The following is a 24,623-nucleotide window of genomic DNA, read 5'->3' as shown; positions in this document are numbered from 1 at the left end:
ACAGTTTTTTAAACGATTTCCACACAAATCGATAGATGACGCTGTGAGAATTGGAACATTTAGCAACATGAACAAAGATTTATTTATTCGAAATTGAGAAATCTACTATACTATGACGCTAACGTTTGTGAGTAACTGCAACTTTTACACTCGCCAAGTGCTTGCACTGTGTACTTGCACTGTGTATTAACTTGGCATTTAATGCGGGGAAGCTGAGCCGGCCATTCCTGCTTATTTTCAGTACAAACATAACTATTTAGTATGAGCTACTCAGTGTGTGTTGTGTGTGTGTGTGTCTGAGCATGCGGGAAAACTTTTGAATGCCGCTGAACAGTTCGTCCAGCTCAGAAGTAGAAGCCGCTTCTAAAGAAACGCATTCTGTGGTATGTAGCTTTGACAAAGCTTTTTTTCATTGTTCTAGCTCCGCACACTTTGCTGCAGATTTTGCATCCCATAGATGGTGCAGTCATTCAATAGAACATAGAAAGAGTTCGAATCGTCGAATTCGAATTTTGATAGCGACCACGTGATTTTCATTTTGTGTGAATGTATATGAGTATTTGATGAGTATGTTTGTATGATTATAAGTATTGAAAAGTGAGTATTGTATTGTTATAGTGATGTCGATTCATGTGATTAACATAATTGACTTATTGCTCAAAGATCTCATGCAGTCGCAAGAAGTTTTTGGTGGTAAATTAATCATCTTTGGGGGAGATTTTCGTCAAATATCTCCGATTGTTCCCAGAGGAATTTGTGTTTCTTCTGCAGACTTGAGCATTAAGAAGTCACCGCTTTGGATATATGCAAAACGGTTTAGTCTTAGCACCAATATGAGATCAGCCAATTTTGCTGAATACAATGAATGGCTTCTTAAATTGGGCAACGGTACACTTCGAGCTGAATCATCTCGAATCACAGATCCAGAATACTTTCGTGTTCCAGATCAATTTTTAGTTAATAGCGTTGACGAGCTAACAACTGAAATCTATGGTGCTGGACTTGATCCAGCTTATCAAGATCAGGCAGAGGAAATGGCCAAAAAGGTCATTCTCACCACCACCAATGATTTAGCACATTTTTTCAATACAAAAATATCAAACTCATTCATTGGTAAGAATACAATTTATTACAGCATTGACAATATTGCGGAAAACCACAGCGGTTTGCAATTCAATGTTGAGTGTCTTCATGCGATGAACCCGCAAGGTTATCCTAGACACAAACTTGAATTAAAAGTTGGATCCATTATTATGTTGATCCGCAATGTTGAACTACAAAGCGGTTTGCTTAATGGTACACGTTTAGTTGTCACTCAACTAAAAAGACGCACCATTAAAGCTCGCATATTGACAGGAACGCACAAAAACACGGAGGCTCTGATTCCTCGGATCATTTTCCAACAAAATGATCAAGATCCTGAGCTGCCATTCAAATTGGTGCGTAGACAATTTCCTGTGGTGTTGGCTTTTGCCCTGACAATTAATAAGTCTCAAGGGCAATCTTTCGAAAAAGTAGGTGTATACCTTCCCACACCAGTATTCCAACATGGAATGATGTATGTGGCTCTTTCCCGATGCAAAAATCCTAATAATCTTAAGATTTTTGTCGAGGAAATTGAGGAAAAGCAAGGTGCTATTTTGCTGACGGTCAACAACGATCGCAGCATCTACACCAAAAATATCGTATTCCGCCAACTTATCGATATCGATGAACAATAATAAGTATGCTGTTTGATCGATAAGTTGATGTTGGATTTACGTAACATTTTCAAAGGTGTCAGGTACAATACACAAGTCATAGCTGACCCTGCGGTACCAAACCGAAACCGGAAGCAAAACGCCGTGCATAGAAATCCACCGTCAGGCACAAAGCACGAAGCGTTAAAATTGACACCTTTGGCTAGATGCCAAGCAGGGGGGGCGGCGCAGCCGCCACACCTGCGGGTATCCAGCTATATTGACCGTCAAGGATTGATACCTTTGACTGGATACCAAGCAGGGGGGGCGGCGCAGCCGCCACCCCTGCGGGTATCCAGCTCTATTGACCTCAAGAATTCATACCTTTGGCTGGGTACCAAGCAGGGGGGCGGCGCAGCCGCCACACCTGCGGGTATCCAGCTATATTGACTGTCAGGAGTCAGCCCCGCAGGGCCAGCCTGGGGCAGGCGCGAAGCGCCTGTACCGGGCTGGTTTAATTTAATTTTAATATGATAATAAATAAATGGAATTGATTATTAATTAATTAATTTAATTTTGGTTTTTTCATCATCATCATCGATGCTGTAGATTTTTGTCCCGTTTTCACTCGTTGCTGTTCATTATTAAATCCGCCACCAATGACGCTATGATCATGATCATCTTCCATTTTAATTGTCGATCCATTAGTTGTTGCTGTTGTCGATTGTTGTTTAGATGATGATGAATTTGTTTGCTGTGAATCAATCTGCTGTTGATTAATATTAGTATTCGATGATTGAATGGTCAATTGTTTTTGTTCACCACCACCAATAGGATTGGGTGGAAATTTTTGCAATAGATGCCATAATAATCCATCAACACTTTCACGATAACGTAATCGCATCTGATTATTACCATCAATTATGAATGTTTCTTTGCTACTGGTGTTTTTATTATTATGATTACTGGTGCTGGATGATGAATCTTTACCATTTTCATGATTATTATCATTTGATTGTCCATCTTCTTTAAAATTAATCATCATATCATTGGAATTATCGCGATCAAATATCCATGTATAATCGATGGATGGATGAAAACGTGCATAATTCAAGCATTCTTCGAATGCCGATTGTAATGAATAAATTGTTGTCAATAATTTGGATTCAATAATTGATTTAAGATCCGGTGCCTGATATATAACACCGGCGATTATATAATAATTAGCTATTGGTACTACATATGTCGGTGAATGTCGTTGCTGTTTACGTATAACGAACAATATCGGTTCTTTACTATGTAACAGAATGTATTCGATTCCTTTCATTTTTTCCAATTCACGTGGATGTAGATTTCTCATTTTAAGATGTTCATTATTACATGTATGATCATAGAACGGGTTACTTTTATCAGCAAAATATGTAAGAACATTGTGTTGATTTAATGGTGGAAATCGTACACGATTACACCACGTTATATGAAGTGGATTATCTACAATAAAATTATGATTCATAAGGAAAACTAATTATTAATTTCAAAGTCTCTACTTTAAACTACAAACCTTTATCATTCATTTTCAAAAATTAAACGAAAAATTCTAATTCTAATTCCAATTGTTGTTGTTGTTGCTTTTGTTTGATTATTATTTTGGTTTGAACAAAATCAGCTGATTTTTTTTGACACTCGATCGTTGTCGTTCATAGATGTTGTTATTGTCTCTTTTATGCATTTTTTTCAATTTTTTATCCATCATCATCATCACCTCTGTGCATCATCTATATAGAAATTTTAATGATCAACAAACAAAAAACAAAATTTCAAACAGGATCCATTCGGGCAAAATGTCAAAATTTAAACACACCGACCGACCGAGCGATTCAAATCAAGCAAATCCAATTTCAAACAAGAGAGAGAGAAATATATAAACAAAGATCGCCATTATCATATGGATGTCGAAACAATCAAAATACAGCATAATGAATTGAAAGAAAAAAAAATTAGCCAAACTACAGTCAATCATCGAATATTATATCAAATTTGTCATGAAATTAATTATAATTCTCTAATCTGATTTAATTCTTCAAATTCAATGATCAATTGATTTCGTACGATCGTGCACAGAATCTGACGAATCGAATCTCAACATAAAATTCTAAACATTCAAACAGAGCAGTCGTCGTCGTCGTCGTCATCTGTGTGTTTTTTGTTACATGTCCTGTCTTCGTCTTGTTTGTGTTTCTCTCATCAACATCATCGTCGTCGTCGTCGTTAAAAAAGGTAAGAAAATTTCCAAGTTTTGTGTTGTTGTTGTAAAGGAGACACAAGTTTTCTATTTCTTCAATTTATGTGCATGTTTCATTGTTGTTGTTGTTGTTGTTCGTAGTAGTACGTTCATCACACAAACAAACAAGTAAGCATCAGTCAGTTATAATAACTGTAAATACAAAACAAAAATTACGAAAACGAAAAAAAAACTCATTTTTGTGTTTGCGTTTTGTTTGTGTTGTGTATTCGCGTTTTATTTGACATAAATTTCATCAAACAAAAAAGTGAATAAGAAAATGTAAATCTAAATGAAAAAGATCCATCAGTCACAACGACAACAACAATGGATCAATCAATAATGGTGATAATGGATAATATTCAAATCAATTGGAAATTGATGATAATGGAATCGATATTATCAAATCATCATCATTATTTTAAACGTAGAAAATTAAATATAAAAAATAATTTATAATCAATGTCATCATTTTTGTAATGATGATCAATCAATTTTTGATCGATCAGCAATGTTTCAGCAGAAAATAAGAAAAAAATCAAGTCCATCAAGTGGTTGCTTGCTGGCTAAAATCATATTGATCAAAAATTGATTTAACTATTCAAGTTTTCACATTCCAAACGACATTGGATTTCATCCGATAATTATCCGGTGTTGTGTTTTTACCAAGTTTTTTCGAATGTTTTTATCACATTCGAATCATCATAATCGATTATATCGATTGTTATCGTTATCGCTTGCACTTCCTCTTTATTTATTTTTTTTTTGTTTTTTGTTTTGTTTGTGTTCGATAATTGAACGTTTGGACAGAATTAATTGATTGTCTGCCTAAATGTAAAATTTATTCATCATTTTTTAAGATAAAACTTAATTATCAACAGTGGTGATGATAATCAAGAATATGAGAAAAAATTTTTAAATTTCAAACAAATAAAATCAATTTCGATTTTTGTCCTACAATCTATGATCAGGTCCAGGGTAAGTGAAATTTTTCGAATTTCTTTCAATTCACTACATTTGTTATGCAACTCATTCAACGGAAATCCTTTGAATCTGAAGGATTTTTTTTCCTTTGCCAACATTGAAAAAACCTATCCACATTCAGGTTGTTGTGTATGTGAAATTTTCCTTTTCATCAATGTGCATGTTTGTGTTCTGTTTTTTGCTGTATTTGGAAGTTGATAGAGAAAAAAGTCAAGGATACGTGTTTTATTTGTATGTATGAGTGAGTGAGAGTAGTACGTGCAAATATATAAAATTTTGATGTGACAACACTGCCATGATATCCCTTTTTTTACTTTACTTTACTTCGTTTTCATTAAATAGAAAAAAAAAGATTACAACAAACCAGCGTCGTGGTATGAGTGTTTTTTTGAAAATTGCAATTGACAATCCATAATACTAGCAATAATACGAGCAAGTTTTTTTTGTTTTGATATTTGCAATAAAAATATAATTGCTGCATCATCAAGGATTACATGATGATGAAGACACATTTTATATATCCATTTCATTTTGATATATCATATCCATTCACTCATTTTGGAATTTATTCAAAAAAAGACGATAATGACAGAAAGATGATAGAAAATTCCGAAAAAGCCAACAACAGTGTCAATATGTTAGTATGTCAATGGAATGAATTTCTATTCTTTGAATTTGAAATTAAAAATTTTCAACTGCTACTTAGTCACTGTTGTTGCTGCTGAATTACCGGTTTGTTTCTTGTTTTGGATCGTTCCACAATGGCAATATTTTTTTAATTGATGTGTGTGTGATTTGCTATGACTTTTTTTGTTTTTGTGATACTGTAGTTGAGATTCATAGAGCAGCAACAGCTTTTGACATACTGAACTAGTTTTTTTCTTTTGATTTAATTTGGAATTTTTCCTATGCTAAATTCAGTAGCCAAATAAATCGACAAGAAAAAAACAAAGTAAATAATTGTGATGACGATGATACATGGCTAAGTTGATGTTCATACAATTCTTAATTTTGTTCGTTGTTGTTTTTTTACCGTTCGCTGTAAACAACGACAACAAAATCAAAACTTTGAAGAAAATTTCTTTGATTACCAAATGTGTGTGTGTGTTGTTGTTGTAGTTTATTTGACACAAACAAAATAATGATGGATTATTATTATCTATTGAAAGCTAAGAAGAAAAAATGTTTAAAAATAGACAATTTGAATTTGAATATTTGTATTGGAAAGCCGGTTTTTTCCAATCATTCCCTTATTGATGAATGAAAGAAAATGGCAAAAAAATGGAAAGTGGTAAGATCATTATCATAATCAGGATTTTGTTGTTGTCGTTGTATAAACAGAAAGAATGTAAAAGGAAAAACGACATAAACCTAGCAATTCTAATTTTTGATTGATTGGCAAATTCATTTATTTTCAGGTGTTCATCAGCCTCATCATCACCATCTGTAATGAATGAATGATGAGATCAGATATTGTTTATTTTGTTTGACTCTCTTCATTTTGTTTTTGTTTTGAAATTGTTACAATATAGAACTGCATTTCAATCAGAAAAAATGCTTAAAGAGAGTAAAAAATTGATTATTTAATGATTAATCTGATTATTATGAACAAACGAACAAAAACGAGTTCATTGTACCAAGAAAAATTGGTTCCAAATTGACGTCATCGTCCTTCTGTGAAATAAGATGAAGAAAATTGTACTTTTGAACTATCTATCTAAAATTTGAGCTTTTGGTTTTATCGTTTTATGTTGTTAACCGTGAATTTTATTTGGTTTGTTTCACATGGACTATTCTCATCATTGTTTCCCAGATCCAGAAGCAAATAAACTTCAAATTTGGTTCGAAATTCGATCGATATGTTTTTATTCAAAAGATAGGTTTGGGCCTTGAATTGGTATATTCACAATCGATTAATCGATTTATTTTTCATTTTCAACATTTAATTTTTCTGTTTTTTTTCTGGTAGTTGAGCAATTCACATTTCATGTTTTTTTTTATCGTGCATCATTTCTTTTGATTTATATCAACTACCTATCTACTTGCCAATCTAATTATTATCGGTCGATAGATCGATCGATCGATAGATAGATTGATTGATTGATCAATCAATCATTTCTTTTGAAAAGAAAAATAAGAAAATTTTTCTTTACTGCCATGATCAAGATGATGATGGCAGTAACGGTGGAGAATACAACATTGTTATTGTCCTTGAATTAGGTATTCATTTTCATTTTGTGTTTATATTTGCTTTTTTTCCTTGACTTTGATTTTCATTTTTCGTTTCGTTTCGGAATTTTGCATTCATTGATTTTTTGTTTGTGAAAAAAAATTCTGTAGAAATTCTTTTCATTACCACCAATCGACCGATGATTGCTGTAGTGGTGGTAATGATCATTATGACATCATAATGATAAATTGCCAAAGTGGCCTTTGTTATTAGAGGCACCAGATATAAAAACAATTTATATTTCATTAAAAAAAAAATATCCAAGTACCAGATGACCATCACCAACAAACCAACCAACCAAACAAGCAAATAATTCAATCAGAGGTGTCGAGACCATGACCAACATTTTCTGGTTGGATTCAAGGATCAAGTTATTTCTTGCAATCATCATACATATCATAAAACCGTTTACTTTTTCAAAAGTTGGTAGTGGTATTTTTTTTGTTGTTGGAGAAATGAAATGAAATGAACTCTCTCTCTCTCTCTCTCTGGTAAGTATATAGAACACAATATATGTTGTTGTTGTTATTTGTTTTTACCATAAATAAATATGTGTGATGATCTGTAGCTGTTTGTTAGTTAGTTGTTGGTGGTAAAACAATTTGATTTTCCTGGGGTTTTTTCTGGGCGTCTTTTTCAGGTGATAATGATCATTGTTTTTTTTGTTGGTCAGTCAGTTGATGGATTTTTTTTTGTTTTGTTTTGTTATCATGTTTCAAGATGTTTTCGCGTGTCAACTTTAATGTTGAATAATTAACCTAGTTTTTTTCATAGAAGACGAGAAGAAAAAATAACGGCAGATGCATCATGCATTCTTGTTGCAGCCAAACATTGTAATTGTCACATTATTCACAAAAAATGAAAAATATTTTCGTTTTTTTTCGTTACTAAAATTGCCATAAATAATTTTCATTTCATTTTTCCCCTGAAATTTTTTTTTCTTGCTAACGGACATATATACATGCATGGCCACCAAAATGAATATAGTGAGGATATTTTTAGAATGTCATCATCATCATTATTATGGATTTGCAAATGAGAAATAAATTTTTTGTGTGTATGTGTATGTGAGAGATCCACCAGACAACCGATGACCTGGGGTGAATTTGGAACGGAAATCACAAGTTTTTTTTTGTTGTTGTTTTCATTTCGTCGTCTGACGATGATCGAGGACTGTGGATTGAAATTTTTATTCATTTTTTATGTTTGTTTGTCCAATAATCAATCAAACAATGATGAAAGCAATGAAATGAAATTAACTTTTTTGTTTTTGTTGTGATTGTTTTTGCAGGAAAATTTTTTTGCAATAACTATTTTCGGGAATATTTTTTTCCCATTCATGTTCATGTAAATGTATAGAGATGCTTGCATGACAAAAGTACATTGAACAATTCATTGTGTGTTGTGTATGTGTGCAAACATCATGGTTCCGGTTATAATAACGACGATGATGATGGTGTCGATCTATATTTTTCACACAAAAAACATTTCTATTCATCATTCTAAATTTATTATTCTCGTAATTATCAATCTGGTTAATGTTGGAAAATTTTCTTCAAATCAACTTAAAAGACACATTGGTTTGATTATTCATTTTTTCGAATATTGTGTATGTACATCTATACATTGAAACGAAATTAACTTTTCACCTTTTTGTCCACCGCTTTCATATGTAGGTGATTGTTGTTTTTTTATCATTGTTTTTCGAATACCTTGCTGTGATTATTACAAAACCAACAAACAGAAAATAGCTGTGATTAATGTAAAACAAGCGAAATCAAAATGCTTTTTCATCGAATTGGAAATTTTTTTTTCTCCTCTTTGAAACCTAAACAATAATTTGAAGAAACAACAACAACAACAAAGAAAAGGAAAATGGCCATAAGAAGTAGAATAACAAAATCATCAATTGTAAAAGCGAATGAACAACAATTAAACAACAAAACAACCAAATCATCATTGATTGTTGTTATAAAATCAAATAATAATCACCCGAAATCGAATAATATGATTGATAATAATAATGATGATGATGATGATGATAAAAGTAGTGATAAAAATGACAATAAGTCATCATCAACAACAAACTTACAACAACAAAATTACCGAAAAAAGATGATGACCAATAATAACACGGATAATGAATTGAAATTGAAATTGAATTTGAAAAAATTATCATTCGAAGAATCTAATGATAATACTGCTGGAATAATCAAATCAAAACGACGACGACAACAACAACAAAATTCAATCATTCGTACACGTAGTATGATGAAATTTGATAATCAAAGTAGCAGTAGCAGTACAATTGGAAAAACAAATGGAAAAACAAATCTATCATTTCGATTCAAAGTATTGAACATTCATGATAATAATGAACAACAACAACAACAACAACAAACCAAGGAAAATCAATCGAAACGAAATATTAAGCTACGTTTAAATCGTTCACAATTGAAAATTTCTCCCTCGACAACAACGACGACTATATTGAATAACAAAATGATGATGATGATGGACACTATTTATGGTAATGGTAGGTGGAATTTTTTTTACAAACAAATTGGCGCGCTTTTTAATTTTTTAAAACTGATTAGTAACTGTATTTTAGACTAGATGGCGCTAGTGTTTATCTTTTTCAAATTTTGTTTTCTATGTATGAAGATCTGAGAATCGTCAAGTATTAATAGGGCCGGTAGTGTCATGAAAGTTTTATTCATCTATTTTTGATTTTTGATTTTTGATCCTTTTTTTCAATCCCAATGACAATTATGTAAAGTATAATGAGGTGGATGTAATAGTTGCCAACAACAAGTTTTCCTTGATGATCATTATTACGATGAGGAGAAAAAGAAAATTTTTCATTTTCATGTTCGATTTCTAAAGAACGTAATTGTCACACATATGATTGAAATGAAAATTGACACACACACACACAAACGATAATGTTCCAATAGTTCCAATAGCTTTCGTATAGTGAACCTTGATAATAAAATTTTCTCTGGAACATTATAATTGAATCATATACGAATGAAATGTAAATAAAGTAACAGTGTGGTTTGTTTGTTTGTTTGTTTGTGATTATGATCTGGTTTTGTTGTCTTGGTTGTTTTTTGTCGCTATTCGAATTGAATATAATGAATCATGCAATTCGTTTCTTATTTACATTGCAATTTTTTTAATAAATAAATCCATTATTTATATATTTTGTCCGAATTTCATTTTTTTCCCGGTTAATTGATTGGTTGATTAATTGATTAAATCATACTACTGCTATGAATCGTGAGATACAATTTTATTTTTTTAGTGAACAATCATCATTACACACACAGGGCTTCCATATCGATCATCGATTATCAATTAATCAATGTGTTTATATAATATAATTATAATAATAAGATTAAAAATTGATTGATTGATCGGTCAGTCAGTCGGGTTGTTGTTATTGTTTGTGGTATGTGATATTCAAGTGTTTTTCTGTCGCTTTATATTGGACGCCAGACTGGTTTGAAAGTTTCATTTTTTTTTCAATCCGATCGACAGTTTGTTTGGTCATCTAGTCATACTAGTTTATTTCATGTGTGTGTGTTGAATCCTTATGTAACTAACTAACTTTAAGTAAGGCAGTAAGTCAGGTATCTAGTTGGCTAACAATTAAAGCATATCTGTGTGTGAGTGTTTGAAACTGTGTCTACCTGTATGATATGTATTGAATGGTTTGTGTTTGTGGGTGAATGGACCAAGATTCAAGTTTGACCTATTTTCTAATGATCATAATGATGATGATAGTGAAGATTTTTCTTCCACTCTTTATCATCATTCATCTTCTTTCAATGGAAAAGTGATCAAAGAGAAAAGATTTTTACTAATTTAATAATTGTGACTAAATAATTTTTCTTTGTATCATCAATGATTGAATCTTTTTCATAAATCTTGAAATGTCCAGAAAAAATGGAAATAATAAAAAGTCAAAAAAATAAAAATCTTCATGTAATAACCATGATGGTGATGATGATAATCATTGGAATACGCGCATTATTACCTGTTCTATGTCTTTGTATCAGTGTGTGTGGCACCAAATGATCTTCGATCAAGGATCCACACCGACACACACACATTGTATATACACAGGTCTTGAGATATATCATTGAAAATCATTCATTCATCATCCTGAAAATATACCTGTGATGTGTGTGGTGTTTTGATGGCTATGTATGCATGTATGCATGTATGTGTAATGTAGTTTTGTAGTAGTAGTAATTTAGTAGTTTTTTTCTTCAGCTCAAGATCCAATTGTATTATCATGTTGGCTCCTTTGGAATTACCAAACAGTAATAATAATAAGTCAGTATATATATTATATATACAATCACACTGTATTTGTGGTGTGTGCATTCAAAATATCGACACAAAACTAAACACAAAAAAAAGTTGATCAAAATGTTGGCCAACTAGCTTTGCTCTCTCATCTGTGTGTTTGTGTGTTTGATGTGTTTCAATATTGAATTTTAACTTGTGGAAAATAAAAACAGGAAAGCAAAAAAAAACATAATTCGGCTACTACGACTATGGCGCCCAGTATTACTATTCGGAACGAACGGACGAAAAAAAATGTCTTCGTCTTTTCATCTTTTTCTCTCTATCTCTGTCGTCGTTTTTGACGGACAAAATTTATGTCATGTGTATTTGTATTCGATTGTTGTTGTGATGGTGGTTGGCTGTTGTTGTTGTTGCTGTTATTATCGGGTTTTTCCTTTTTTTTTGTCAAAAGATTTCAGTTTGCCCGTAGACTTTGATTGAAACGGATCAGAGTTTATTTTCATTTTTCTCTCTGTCGCATCTGATCAGTCGATTGGATCGATCGGCCGGTAATTCAAACTTGAATCGCGAATCTGTTCTGTTTCATCTGATTTATCATTTTTTTTTCTCTTTCAATTCGTTTATTTTTCGTTTCTTTTTGTTCACTGTATTCCGCTTTTCGTTTCATTGTGTCGTACATAACCTGTTGAAACATTTGTCGATTTTATTCAAAAAAAAAATCAGGAATTTTTTTTATTTTCTGAGAAAAATTTTATCGATTGTGTTTTTTTATTTGATAATATTAATATCCAATTTGTTCGATATTCGATAACAATGTTTCATTCGAGCCGTATTATTAAATCAACACAACAACAAATCAATCAATCGATTGATGATGGTGACGATGATGATGATAATAGTGGTAACAAGAAGCATCCAAATGATGAAAATTATATCGATCAATTGTCCAAAGATTTTTTTCTACTCCAATCGTCATCATCATCATCATCATTATTTTCAATTAATGGTCAACCATTGTTGTTCCGATTCGTTTGAACAATATACTTTGCTTTATATACATGTGTGGTTATTTTTAAAGATAACTTGAATACGATCGTTTCTCATTTTCCAATCAACCAGTGTGATTAGTGCTATTATATCAACAATATGATTGTCATTGATTTTCATAATCATCATGTCGATGTTGGCGATGATGATGATATTGTAGAACGTCAACATTTTTATAATCAACAACAGCCACAACAACATCATCTACGAATTCGACATTCAAAACAGGATATCAATAATGGTAATGTTAATATGTTATGGATTCCTTTGTTGTTTGATTCTAAATTCTTACCCCCCGAATAATCCTGATGATTACATAACATGTTTAGTGTTTCATATCAGTTCATTGCCATTGAAAGATGACGACATCGATGAGATAAGAAAATTCTGTAATCTGTATTTAGCTCTGTAGGTGTTTTTTCCTTTTTTTCTTTCGTGATAATTCCTGATAATTCTTGAAATTTGAGATTAATGTTTTTTGCAATTATTATGGTAGCATTTCATGTGTTTGTTTGTTTATTGATTGCAAAAAAAAATTATTAAGACTTTTTTCTCTCTCTGTGTCTGTTTGTGTGTTTGTTCGCATAAAAACCAATCCACATACACCAGTTTATATTGCAAACTGTATAGTGTTTGTTAGTAGGTGTCAATTCCATCTTTATCATTTTTTTCAAAGCAAATTCAAGTCGTATTGCCTAAAACAACTGTATGGGTTTTACTTACACCCAAAATTGAGATAAACAAATAACAATTTTCAATCAAAAAACAAGAAATTAATGTCGAATTGATTCGGTTAAAATCAAAAAACATACTTGCCACTTATGCACACGGCCATAGAATTTGGTATAAACAAAAATCCAAGAATTTTTTGGGTGGCGTTTTATTTTCCAATCAGGTGTGTGCGTATGATTTTGGATGGGAAATTAAAAAAAAAACAATAGGTGTGGTGTGTCCACTTTTGGTTGATGAATTTTGATAAATTTTTTTCCGGAAAAAAAATGTTCATCTGATCAAACCCATATTCATTGGCCTAAATAATTTATTGATAATTACAAGGTTTCAAATTCAACTGATTTGAGTTTTTTTTTCTTTGATTAAAATGATGTTGTAAGCATGATGGAAACAAACAGAAAAAAGTAAAAGCAAACAGTCCGAATAAAGAAATCTTGGCATCATCATCACAAAAAGTGAAAATGAAGTATGTGAGAGAGAAAAGCTCTTTTTGTTCACTTGAAAAAAAGACGGATCATCATGCTTTTGATTGTTCGAATGTTGAGGAATCCATGATGATGACGATGATGTTGTTGTCGGACTATTATGGAACAAGAAATTGTCGTTTTTCATTATTATCATCATTTTCACATTTTCCATTCAAGTGGCATTTTTTATAATCTGTCCTCATGTCCTGTGGCTTTTGTTGGATGATTATGATGATGATGATGATGGTGGTAGTGATGAATGTGAATATGTTGTATTTAGGCTGAAAGTTTTCTCTTTTGAAAAATGAAAAATTCTCCCAAAATAAATTTCGTCTTGGACCGCAAGGTCTTTCTAATGATGAAGATGATTTTTTTTGTGAAAAATCTTGAATTTAAACTTTTTTTTTATTGCATTTGATTATCTTTTTTCTTTTTTCGTTAGTTAATTAATTTAATTTTTTGGTCTGTTTATCATCATTTGAATCGGATTTTTGTTTTTTTGTTCGTTAGAAATTGAATACAAAAATACAATTACATAACAGCAATTTGAATGTTTTTTTCACTTGCTTTCTTTCATAGAGATTATTATTGTTGCTTGTGTGACCACCACCACCACCACCACTACTTCTTCGATTTTTTCTTCTCCCGTTATATTCCATCATCAATTTTTCTTTCCAGTATTGTCTACCAAGAAATGATCTGGAAATCTAAGGAAAACAACTTGAATCACACACATACACAAATATTCCGTTCTATTAACCATCATTCATTTGTTCGTTAATGTAGATGAAATAATCGGAAAAATTGTTTGAATAGTTTTATCACGGGTAAAACCTTAACATTAGAGATATCCATGCATATACTGGCTACTTACTTAGTCAAAAATTTTTATATAACAGGTTTTTTAATATTTACTGTCTATATCATTGTCCATAACTTGCTGTTAGGATGAATGTCGGTCGGTTTTTTTTCTAATTTTTTTTAAAAAAGAATAACAGACTTTTATTTGAATGGTTGGGGGAACACACACACACACACATAACTTGTTGCGCAAGCTTTTTTTCTTTTGAATTTATGTTTCTTTCTCTCTTTCTGTAAGTGTTGAATGTGGATGAGGAAATGTGGCACTATACACACACACTAAGAGAGTGAATCAATGATAACCACCACCACTATCAATAGGATTTATTTATATACAATCTATGGCCATGGATATTTCTCTTTTATTTTTGATGATTTTTTATTTACCGCCGGTATACACGTATATGGTACAAATACAGGTCTAAAAAGTCGGTTTTTTTTTGTATTGATGACTATGATGAATGGCGCCCAGATGATGATGATGACTATACAACAATATTGAGATTGTGTATGTTTCGGATCTTTGAGGTCAAAATTCAAATCTATTATATCGGATGATGATTATCATTACTGCTACTACGACTACTTATGGTTGACTTTTCTAATTTCAACCTGGAAACTTGTTGGTTAAGATTTTTTTTTTGCCGTTTGTCTTGTTCCGATCGATAGAGAAAAGGGAATAAAATGAATTCCGATGAAATAGTTGTGAAATGGGTGAGAAAAATCGACCACCACCACCACCACCATCATAATAATCATAATAACCGTGTTTCATTCAAAAGTTTTCGAATGACATCTCTTTTTTTTCTTGCTCTCATCATCTGTAGGTCACACACACATACATGCAGACATTACCCAGTGCTCTACTGTCCCGATTTTTATTCATTCATTCATTGCATTGATTTAAATATTTGAAAAAAATGATCCGGTTTTTTCTCCGATAATGATTTGATGGGGAATTGTTGCAGGTTTTGTTTTTGACAATTTTTTTTCATTTGCTTTGAATTCAATATTTAATCAGTGATTGCTTATCAGTAATTCGACCAAATTCTAGTCAGTCAAGGTTTGCTGTGCACATATTGATAAATTCTTAGTTCTGATTTCTTTTTTTTTTTTTGGAAAAAAACGCACAATGTACATCGATAATGTACATACATACATTGTATAGACCTAACGAAAAGAGATTAGATATGTGTCTGATTATCGATTAGAGAAATTTTGTTTGCAGAATTCGATTTTTTTTTTTGGATAACATTTGTGTGGAAAAAAATGTACAAATCCTCAAATTGTATACAAATATCGGTGAATTTTTTTTGGTGAATTATTTAATGATAAACAAGAATCCTATATCATTATTTTTGTTGCACTGAACATCAATCATTCATTCATTCATTCATTGTCGGTTTTGTTTTTTTTGTGAGAATCAATGAAATTGTCATCGTCCAAAATTCGGACAAAAAAAATAAATAATGAGCAAAAAGTGAACATAATAAACAAATCATGTTTTCTCATACAATGACGCATATACTTACTGGAACAACACACACGAGTGAATGAAGAGAAGAAACAGGTTCCACGTTGGCAATAATTTTTTTTGTTTGCATTTTCGTCGATTAATTTCAATATTTTTTTGTTTTGTAGATTTTTTTTCTCGTTTGCAGGCTGAATATGGGAATCATAATGATGATGATTTTTTGGCTTTTTTCGGTGGCCCGAATGAAAGAAAAGAAAGCAAATCTTTAAAGAAATTGAAAGTTTAAAAAGAGAAAAATTTGGGACATACAACGAAAAAAATCTTGTTCCACAATGATGGTGATGATGAATTGCTATATGGAATTGTAGTGCACTTGCTAGCTAGAGTAACATGTGGATGACAGGTTGTTGTTGCTGCTGTTGTTCTTTTTTTTTTTTTTTTTGATGATGATTATAATGAGGTCAAAACATTACTTTTCTGTGAATCTAATGTTTCATATTTTCATTCATTCCATTTCCAAATGCATGAGATGATTACTTAATCAATTTATCAATCGACCAATCGAAAAAAATCGGTTGATTCTGTTTTTTATTATAATCATTTTATTTGAAATAAATAAAAACAATTTTCATTTTTGAATTTGGCGCCATAAACAGTACGCAGGCGTTGATTTGTTGTTTTTTTTTGTTTATTTGAAAAACCTGTAGCATTTGAAATTATTCACAATCGACTAATAAATGTTCTTTGATTCTGACTATTTGATGATTGTTTTTCAATTTTGTGATCGATCATCAATTGATAATCATTGTGTGTGCGTCTGTGTGTTTGGAGCAAATCAAATCAAATCAAATCCATATAGCCATCATACATATTTGCTCCTTTCTCTCTTTCCATGTGTTTGTGTGTATGTTCATGGCTCACTTTTTTTGCTCATCATCATCATAGTCGTCGTCGTAGGATCTTCGAAAGGAAATATCATTCATCATCATCAAGTGTCATATAATATATACCAGGCATCAAAAAAAAACGACAGCAGCCAGCAAGCTATCAAAAAAAATGATGGTAAGGAGAGGAACACACAGGAAAATTTAAACGCAGCAATGTATGTATGTTGTGTATGTATTGATGAGCAATGGAAAAAAAGAGTGTCTGTAATTGGTAAAGACAACAACATAGAGAGAAACAGACAGAGACAGACGACGACGATTTTCGAATTTGATTTCATTTCATTTTTTTATATTTTGATCATTTCATTGTTTTTGTTTGTATATGTGTCTGTGTTCCGCTTCAAGTTGCCGAAAATCATCCATTTCGACATTTTTCTCTTTCGAAGGATTTATTTTCAAATCTGTGTGTCCATTATCATTATTCTGTTTCTGGATACGAGAGGGAGAGAGAGAGAGAATCACTTCTTTTTTGTTTAATTCATCATTACATTTGTGAAATGTTTACATTTCATCATCATCACCATCTTTATCAATATCTGATGATGGTGAGTGTGGATTGTATTCTGGATATTTTTTTTGGAAAACAAAAAAAATATTACTCTCTACGTCGTAATTTTTCTTCTCCACATTTATTTCGATTTGTAATGCCGTTGCTATATTCGCATAGATAGTGCGTGTGAGAGTGAGATAGGGAGAGAGAGAAAGAGAGAGACAAACCTTGAATTTTCTGTTTTTCAAATGTTAATTTGATCCAAAATAAATATTATGCCGATGAAAACGGTGATGAATTTTGATTGTGAGTGAATTTGATTAGTTCATGTGTGAATTCTTTTGTTTTGTTTATTATTCCTTTTCCAGAATGTGTGGTTGTATGTGTTTGAAGTCTTTATTTGTCCATCGTGTTTTTGATGATTAATTGATTTTTTTTTCTTTTTCTCTATTTCTATTTTCTCATTATAGCAGATTCTACATTGAATCAGAATCAACAGTCATCACCGTGTTGCCAAAATGATCAACAGCAACCACAACAAATCATACAAAATTGTTGTTGTTGTTGTTGTCAAACAAAAATAACATCAACAGCTCTCAATCATCATCATCATAATTGTTGTCGGTCATTGATTTCGGATGTTAATGTGGATGGACAACAACAACAACAAGAGCAACAGCAAACATTAACAACAACAGATTCAAAGATCAATGCCATAGTGTTCGAACGTAATAATCCTAATTATGATGATGATGGTGACATCTCCAACGTAAATATTCCTATAAAAACATTGCCATCATCATCATCATCATCAACTCATGAAAAACAATTATCATTGACGGATATTGACCATAATAATACTCATCATCATTATCCACATGATCGGTCAATGTCATTATTGAATAATCAAACAAAATCAATTCTTGAAACGAAACATTTATCAACAACAACAACAATGTTGAACACGGATAATGATGATTTAGTCAATGAATTTGATGATTGTCAACAACAACAGCAACAACAAAAAGATACTCGGTCATCCAAACAAAAATCAATGAATGTCATTAACCCATCTAACATACTTGTAGCAGCAGCAGCAATACAAAAACAGCCTCATCATCATCATCATCATCAAGAACAGAATAATCAATGTTTGGCCAATAAAACACTAAAATCAAATGAAAGTTTTCAAAATTGTATAAACTGTACAAATAACAATAATAAAAATAATAATAATCATCCAACAACAATTAAATTAGCAATACGACGATCTCAGCAATTGAAATTGCCATCAACAACAACAACCACCGAGAAGGAGAAGCAAAATAATTTGTCGAATTTTTTACGAAATAAACAATCAAGAATCGATAATAATAATGACGTTGATGATGTTGTTGACGCAAATTCTTTGATTAATGGCAGCAGCCAGCATCATCGTCATCATCAACGAAAAACTCGTGGAAAGAATATCGATTTGATGATGATGATGACCAACAACAACAACAATAACAACAACAACAACAATAACAACAACAACAACATCATCAACAACAACAACAACATCATTTCGAATAGGAAAACAACATCTGTCGACATGAATGATTTCGATATACTCAAAGTTTTAGGAACTGGCGCCTATGGAAAGGTTTGTTGTTTGCTTTAATCATCATAATGTTATTTTTCTGGTTTCATATTACTATTTTTAGTAACTTAGTTTATTCTGATATTTTTTGTATTTATGCAAATGAATTCATCACACTTTCTTACTTTATTCATCTATTTTTTTCATAGGTATTTTTAGTACGTAAAATTGGTGGTGGTCCAGATAATGGAAAATTATATGCAATGAAAGTATTGAAAAAATCATCGGTAATGCAAAAACAGAAAACATTGGAACATACACGTACTGAACGACAGGTTCTTGAAGTGGTACGACGTAGACCATTTTTTGTTTCATTGCATTATGCATTTCAAACAGCCACTAAATTACATCTTATTCTTGGTATGTGTGTGGGTGATTATCGAGATCCTTATAGATTAATCAATCCAAAATGACCAAAACATTGTTTTGTTTTGTTTTGTTTCTGCTTACTAAATATAGATTATGTTAATGGTGGTGAACTATTCACACATTTATATCAACGTGATTATTTCACCGAAGATGCTGTACGTATTTATGCAGCCGAATTAGTATTAGCATTGGAAAATTTACACAAGGTTTGTTTTTTGTTGTTTTTCTTATCATGTAAACAACTACAATGAAAACATTTACTAAGATTGTAATCAATTATTCATTTATCGTGAATTTCTTCTTTCTTCATAGCTTGGAATTATATATCGTGATATAAAATTGGAAAATATTCTATTAGATCATGATGGACATATCGTATTGGCCGATTTTGGTCTTTGTAAACAATTTCTACCTCATGAAACTGTATGTGATGCATTATCATCAATTTATCCTAATCCACGGTTTATATATTTAGGATCAACGTACACATTCGTTTTGTGGAACAATCGAATATATGGCACCCGAAATTGTTGGTGGTAATGGACATGATTTTAGTGGTAGGTGCATTATGTTTTAATCAAAGATTTGATTGTTAATAAATATTTTCAATAGTTGATTGGTGGTCATTCGGTGTTTTAATCTACGAACTACTTACTGGTGCATCACCATTCACCGTTGATGGTGAACGTAATACACAACAAGAGATCTCAAAACGAATTTTACGTTCACAACCACCGATACCTAGCCATTTATCACCAGAAGTTCGTGATCTATTACAGATGATATTGGTTAAAGATCCGGATAGACGATTAGGTGGTGGTAATCGTGATGCCGATGAGATTAAAAGACATCCATTTTTTGTATCAATCGATTGGAAAGCATTAGCCGAACGACGTGTACCGGCACCATTTCGTCCAAATATTCGTGATGAATTAGATACAAGTAATTTTGCTGAAGAATTCACACGTCTTGTACCGAATGTTTCATTATTGATGGGCAATGATCCACCAACAACTCAAAATAAACATCAACAGATTGCCGATTCGAATAATAATTGTGATCCTAATAGCGAGGATGACGATGATGATCAGGATGATCCATTTGTTGACTATTCATATATAGCGCCATCATTAATCATTGATCAATCATCATCATCACCATCATCATCGTCGTCATCATTATCATCGATTCGTCCACCGATTTATCGATTACAATCATATCAGCAACCAAAACATCATCAGCAACAAATGTCTCAAACACATCGTGTTCATAGGCCTGATATCTGGAAACTAGTCAATGAATGTTCAGATATTAGTGGCCACAATAATGGCGATAAACTGAATGTATCTAAAACAAAAAATCATGAATTCTTTGATCATTATGAATTGGTGGGTCCTGGGCGCCGTAAACAATCACATCAACAACAACAATTTTCATCATCATCAACAAATCAATATAAAGATTTAGGTTGGCTAGGTGATGGTAGCTATTCAATATGTCATCGATGTCGTCATCGTAAAACGGGTGAACATTTTGCCGTGAAAATTGTCTCTAGACATTGGCGTCGTGATTCAGAAACCGGATTATCATATGATGCAGCATTGAATGAACGGTCATTATTGCATGCATGTCAAGGACATGGAAACATTGTACAATTAAATGAAGTATTTCAAGATGATAAATATATGTTTATCGTTTTGGAATTATTACCTGGTGGTGAACTATCATCACGTATTCGTCAATCAACTAATCGTCGTTTCAATGAACGTCAAGCATGGCTTGTATTTCGTCAGCTTGTTTCCGCTGTACAATATCTACATTCCCGTGGCATTGTTCATCGTGACCTGAAACCCGAGGTTTGTTGTTGTTTTCCTTTTTTTTTTGATCCAGCATCAATTTGTTTATTTAAATGAATAGAATGTCCTTTTCAAACATACCGCCTCCGAAACATTTGATGATGATAATGATGATGAGGCAGAAATCAAATTGGTTGATTTTGGTTTTGCTCGATTCATACCCTCATCTGGTTATCGAATGACAACACCATGTTGTACATTAAATTATGCTGCACCAGAGGTACTTTTTCAGGCTGTGATACAATCTCAGAATTCAATGATTACATCGAAACGATCATGGACAACTACACGTGGATCATTTGCTAATCATTTATATCGTGATGGATACGATAATAGCTGTGATGTATGATTTTTTGAGGAATTTTTTTTTTGTAATTAATTATTCATGACTTTGATATATCATAATCATAGCTGTGGAGCCTTGGTGCTGTACTTTATACGATGCTCACTGGTCGCGTACCATTTCAACAATCATATCATCATTATCAACAACAGCAGCACAGAAATTCTTTGACACAAAATTCAAAAAAATCTACTGCTGTCAATAATTATGCATCATATATATTGGAACGAATACTTTCTGGACAAGAATTGAATCATAATACAATGTGGATTAATAGTCAGGTGAAAATATCCGCTCAATGTAAATCTGTGATTAATGGTCTATTAACAATCAATCCAAAACAACGTTTAACTATGCAACAATTATTGAAACATCCATGGATTAATGAAATGATTGTAATGGATCCTTCCAACATGAGTCCAAGTTGCAAGACAAATAAATTCTCAATAAACGAACAAAAAAATATGGCTTCTGCACAAACAATGACAATGATGATGATGACTAACACATCAAAGCATGTTAGTGTTGAATCAATGGAAACAGCGCCAATCATATCGACACAACAACAACAACAACAACAATCACAAGGTCATTTAAAAATGACATTCAAAAAGAAAAAGACTACAACAACAGCAACGAGTTCATCATCAGGATCTATAAATACCACAAATTCAATTATCGATTCCAATTCAATTGTTTTTACACAAAAAACTAATAATGATAATGATGATGAATCTGCCGAATTTGAAGTGATTGATTTTAGCATCAATTCTGGATCATCATCATCATCATCGACCTCATCATCATCATCAAGTCGACGTTATGATTCAGGAATACATTCATTATCATCATCATCTACTGGAAATGGTATGAACATTAGTGTTGGTAGTAGTGGTCATCAAGCATCATCATCATCATCGTCATTATCATCAACATATTCATCATCAGCATCCATTTCATCTAATAATAATACAGTTCTAGCTGATAATAATAAAGTTGAAGCATTTCTAGCTACATTATCACCATCATCATCAACGAATTCGATCAAGCGTTCAAAACGTCCACGAAATAATTGTAATGATGATGATGATGATGACCATTCATTTGGGTTAATGGATCGTAATAATAATAATGTTGAATCAGATAATTCAGACAACGATGATCAACAAAAACCATCATCAACACCACCGATAAGAGCAAGAATTTTGATGAAAATGTCAATGATCAAACAGCAACAACAACAACAACATCAACAATCGACGACTGCCACAAGAATTGTTTCAATAAAAAAACCAAGAAAGCGTCGTCGAATATCAACCATTGTCATCGATGATGATTGATTAAGAGAGATTTATACTCATTTCATTTTTCTACAACAACTTTTGTGCAATACACACAAACACACATACATAGATAATGCTTTCACACAAGATGAAATGGTTCTTTCATTTACCGTTTATATATATTTTCTGCCAATAAAACTTATGATGATGATATTGTGTTTTGTTAAAGAAAAAAAAATCTAATCAACTCTAATCCAAATTTTGTTTAATCGTTACATTTTTCTTACATATCTTTATCGATTGTTATCACGAACAAAATTTATCATACACACATTTATCATAAACATCTATTAACGATGACGATGATCATCTTTTTTTGTTTCTGTTTCCGTTCAGCCACACTGTTTTTGTAATATCAAACACGCACTCGCATACTGAACCATTGATTTTCTTTTTCTTTTTTTTGTTTGCCTTAACTTTGCTTTGTTGTCTGTGTACGTTGTTGCTGTTGTTTTTGTTCTTTTCCGTTTAATCAATATATATGATATTCTTTTATTTATTCAACTTTTTCTTTCTCTCTTTTGATTCATTTCAATAATCAATTTGTTTGAACAAAACAACCGGGATTCAACACCATGAAACATACATACAGACAGACAAACCGACACACCTTTCCGCTCAAACATTCATTTATTCTAAAAATGATGTTTTGTATTTTTTTAAAAAAAAATATTCTCTTATCGTCATTGATGATTCTACAAATTGCAACCGCCACTACTGCTAACTACTACTAACTACTAGTACTACTATATTATACAATTCTTATGATTCACAAATTCCATTATTGAACAATTAATTATATATTTTTTTTATCTTTCTTTTCTTGGTTACGGTCTCATTCATTCATTTGTTCATTTTTTTCCAACCACTGAAACACACACATACACAAATGTTTGCTGGAATGATTTGAACACAGGTTCGACAGGTGTTATTCATTCATTCATCCATTTTTGTGATTCTGTATACTGCTTATCAAATTGACAATTTCAAATTTTATTTCCATACATTGATGATAATTATATCAACTTACACTCGATATGGCCTTCATTGATTGATAATTAATATTTAAATTTAAATGAATTATAAAAAAAAATCTATTTTTTTTTTATTTATTTTCTAAACAAAATTTCGTAACTTTTTTTCAGCATAAGCTCGGAATTTTTCAAATTCTTCAAAAACATTTGAATTCTCCGAACCACTAGCAGAAATACCGGTCTTTCGACTTGATTTTGATACAGTATAAATTGATGTGCGCATGATCAATACGTATTCACATTTTTTTACAATTGGATCCATTTGCCACTACTATTGACAGAAATATTTCCATAGATTCCAAATATCCATTTTAGTGGATACATAAGAATTTTTTTCCATCATCAAATGGCAAGCCTACTACCTTTTCGAGGATATATACAATGGACATACCATTTACTATTGCTACTATTGAATCAAAAATGAGAAAAGTAGTGGAATCATCGGATACTATTGTTGCAGCTGCTGATAACGTCAGTAAATAAGAGGAAGCAGTACAATCAATTTAATATGGGGAAAAAATTGC

General features: G+C 31.7%; 3 protein-coding genes across 14 annotated transcripts; 2 read left to right on the top strand and 1 right to left on the bottom strand.

The window, feature by feature from the left end:
• Positions 1–316: 316 nt before the first annotated feature.
• LOC124497979 (ATP-dependent DNA helicase PIF1-like) lies at positions 317–2,187 on the top strand. Its single transcript, XM_047061672.2, has one exon. It carries the CDS (start codon positions 621–623, stop codon positions 1,719–1,721), a length of 1,101 nt encoding a protein of 366 aa, XP_046917628.2. The 5' UTR covers positions 317–620; the 3' UTR covers positions 1,722–2,187.
• Positions 2,188–2,233: 46 nt separating this feature from the next.
• Positions 2,234–3,357, bottom strand: MED6 (mediator complex subunit 6). The gene is made up of 2 exons (XM_047061671.2): positions 3,241–3,357; positions 2,234–3,170 (listed from the first exon to the last, which is right to left on the bottom strand). The coding sequence occupies exons 1-2, from the start codon at positions 3,251–3,253 to the stop codon at positions 2,245–2,247; spliced, it is 939 nt and encodes a 312-aa protein (XP_046917627.1). The 5' UTR covers positions 3,254–3,357; the 3' UTR covers positions 2,234–2,244.
• A 171-nt stretch (positions 3,358–3,528) lies between these two features.
• On the top strand, positions 3,529–24,191 carry LOC124497789 (uncharacterized). 12 transcript variants are annotated; one of them, XM_075734308.1, is made up of 11 exons: positions 3,529–3,956; positions 4,063–4,938; positions 8,851–9,710; positions 17,983–19,157; positions 19,304–19,514; positions 19,614–19,729; positions 19,836–19,946; positions 19,999–20,080; positions 20,136–21,379; positions 21,441–21,722; positions 21,791–24,191. In XM_075734308.1, exons 3-11 carry the CDS (start codon positions 9,050–9,052, stop codon positions 23,060–23,062), a joined length of 5,154 nt encoding a protein of 1,717 aa, XP_075590423.1. In that variant the 5' UTR covers positions 3,529–3,956; positions 4,063–4,938; positions 8,851–9,049; the 3' UTR covers positions 23,063–24,191. The 12 variants fall into 12 exon arrangements, with proteins under 12 accessions (XP_075590423.1, XP_075590427.1, XP_075590424.1 ...); XM_075734312.1 differs by lacking the exon at positions 4,063–4,938; XM_075734309.1 differs by having other exon boundaries at positions 3,950–4,938.
• Positions 24,192–24,623: the final 432 nt, after the last annotated feature.

Source organism: Dermatophagoides farinae, chromosome 9 (genome assembly GCF_024713945.1).
Source record: "Dermatophagoides farinae isolate YC_2012a chromosome 9, ASM2471394v1, whole genome shotgun sequence".
Classification (NCBI taxonomy): domain Eukaryota; kingdom Metazoa; phylum Arthropoda; class Arachnida; order Sarcoptiformes; family Pyroglyphidae; genus Dermatophagoides; species Dermatophagoides farinae.
Note: the sequence above shows the minus strand (reverse complement) of the source record. Positions and strands in the feature narration are given on the sequence as shown.

What these genes read in the sequence shown, in the direction of transcription:
- LOC124497979 (XM_047061672.2), top strand. Translation starts at nt 621, where the DNA reads ATGTCGATTCATGTGATTAACATAATTGACTTATTGCTCAAAGATCTC.
- LOC124497789 (XM_075734312.1), top strand. Translation starts at nt 9,050, where the DNA reads ATGGCCATAAGAAGTAGAATAACAAAATCATCAATTGTAAAAGCGAAT. An exon ending in TAAATTACATCTTATTCTTG is followed by an intron (nt 19,515 to 19,613) that starts GTATGTGTGTGG and finishes TACTAAATATAG; the next exon opens with ATTATGTTAATGGTGGTGAA. An exon ending in GATACGATAATAGCTGTGAT is followed by an intron (nt 21,723 to 21,790) that starts GTATGATTTTTT and finishes TCATAATCATAG; the next exon opens with CTGTGGAGCCTTGGTGCTGT.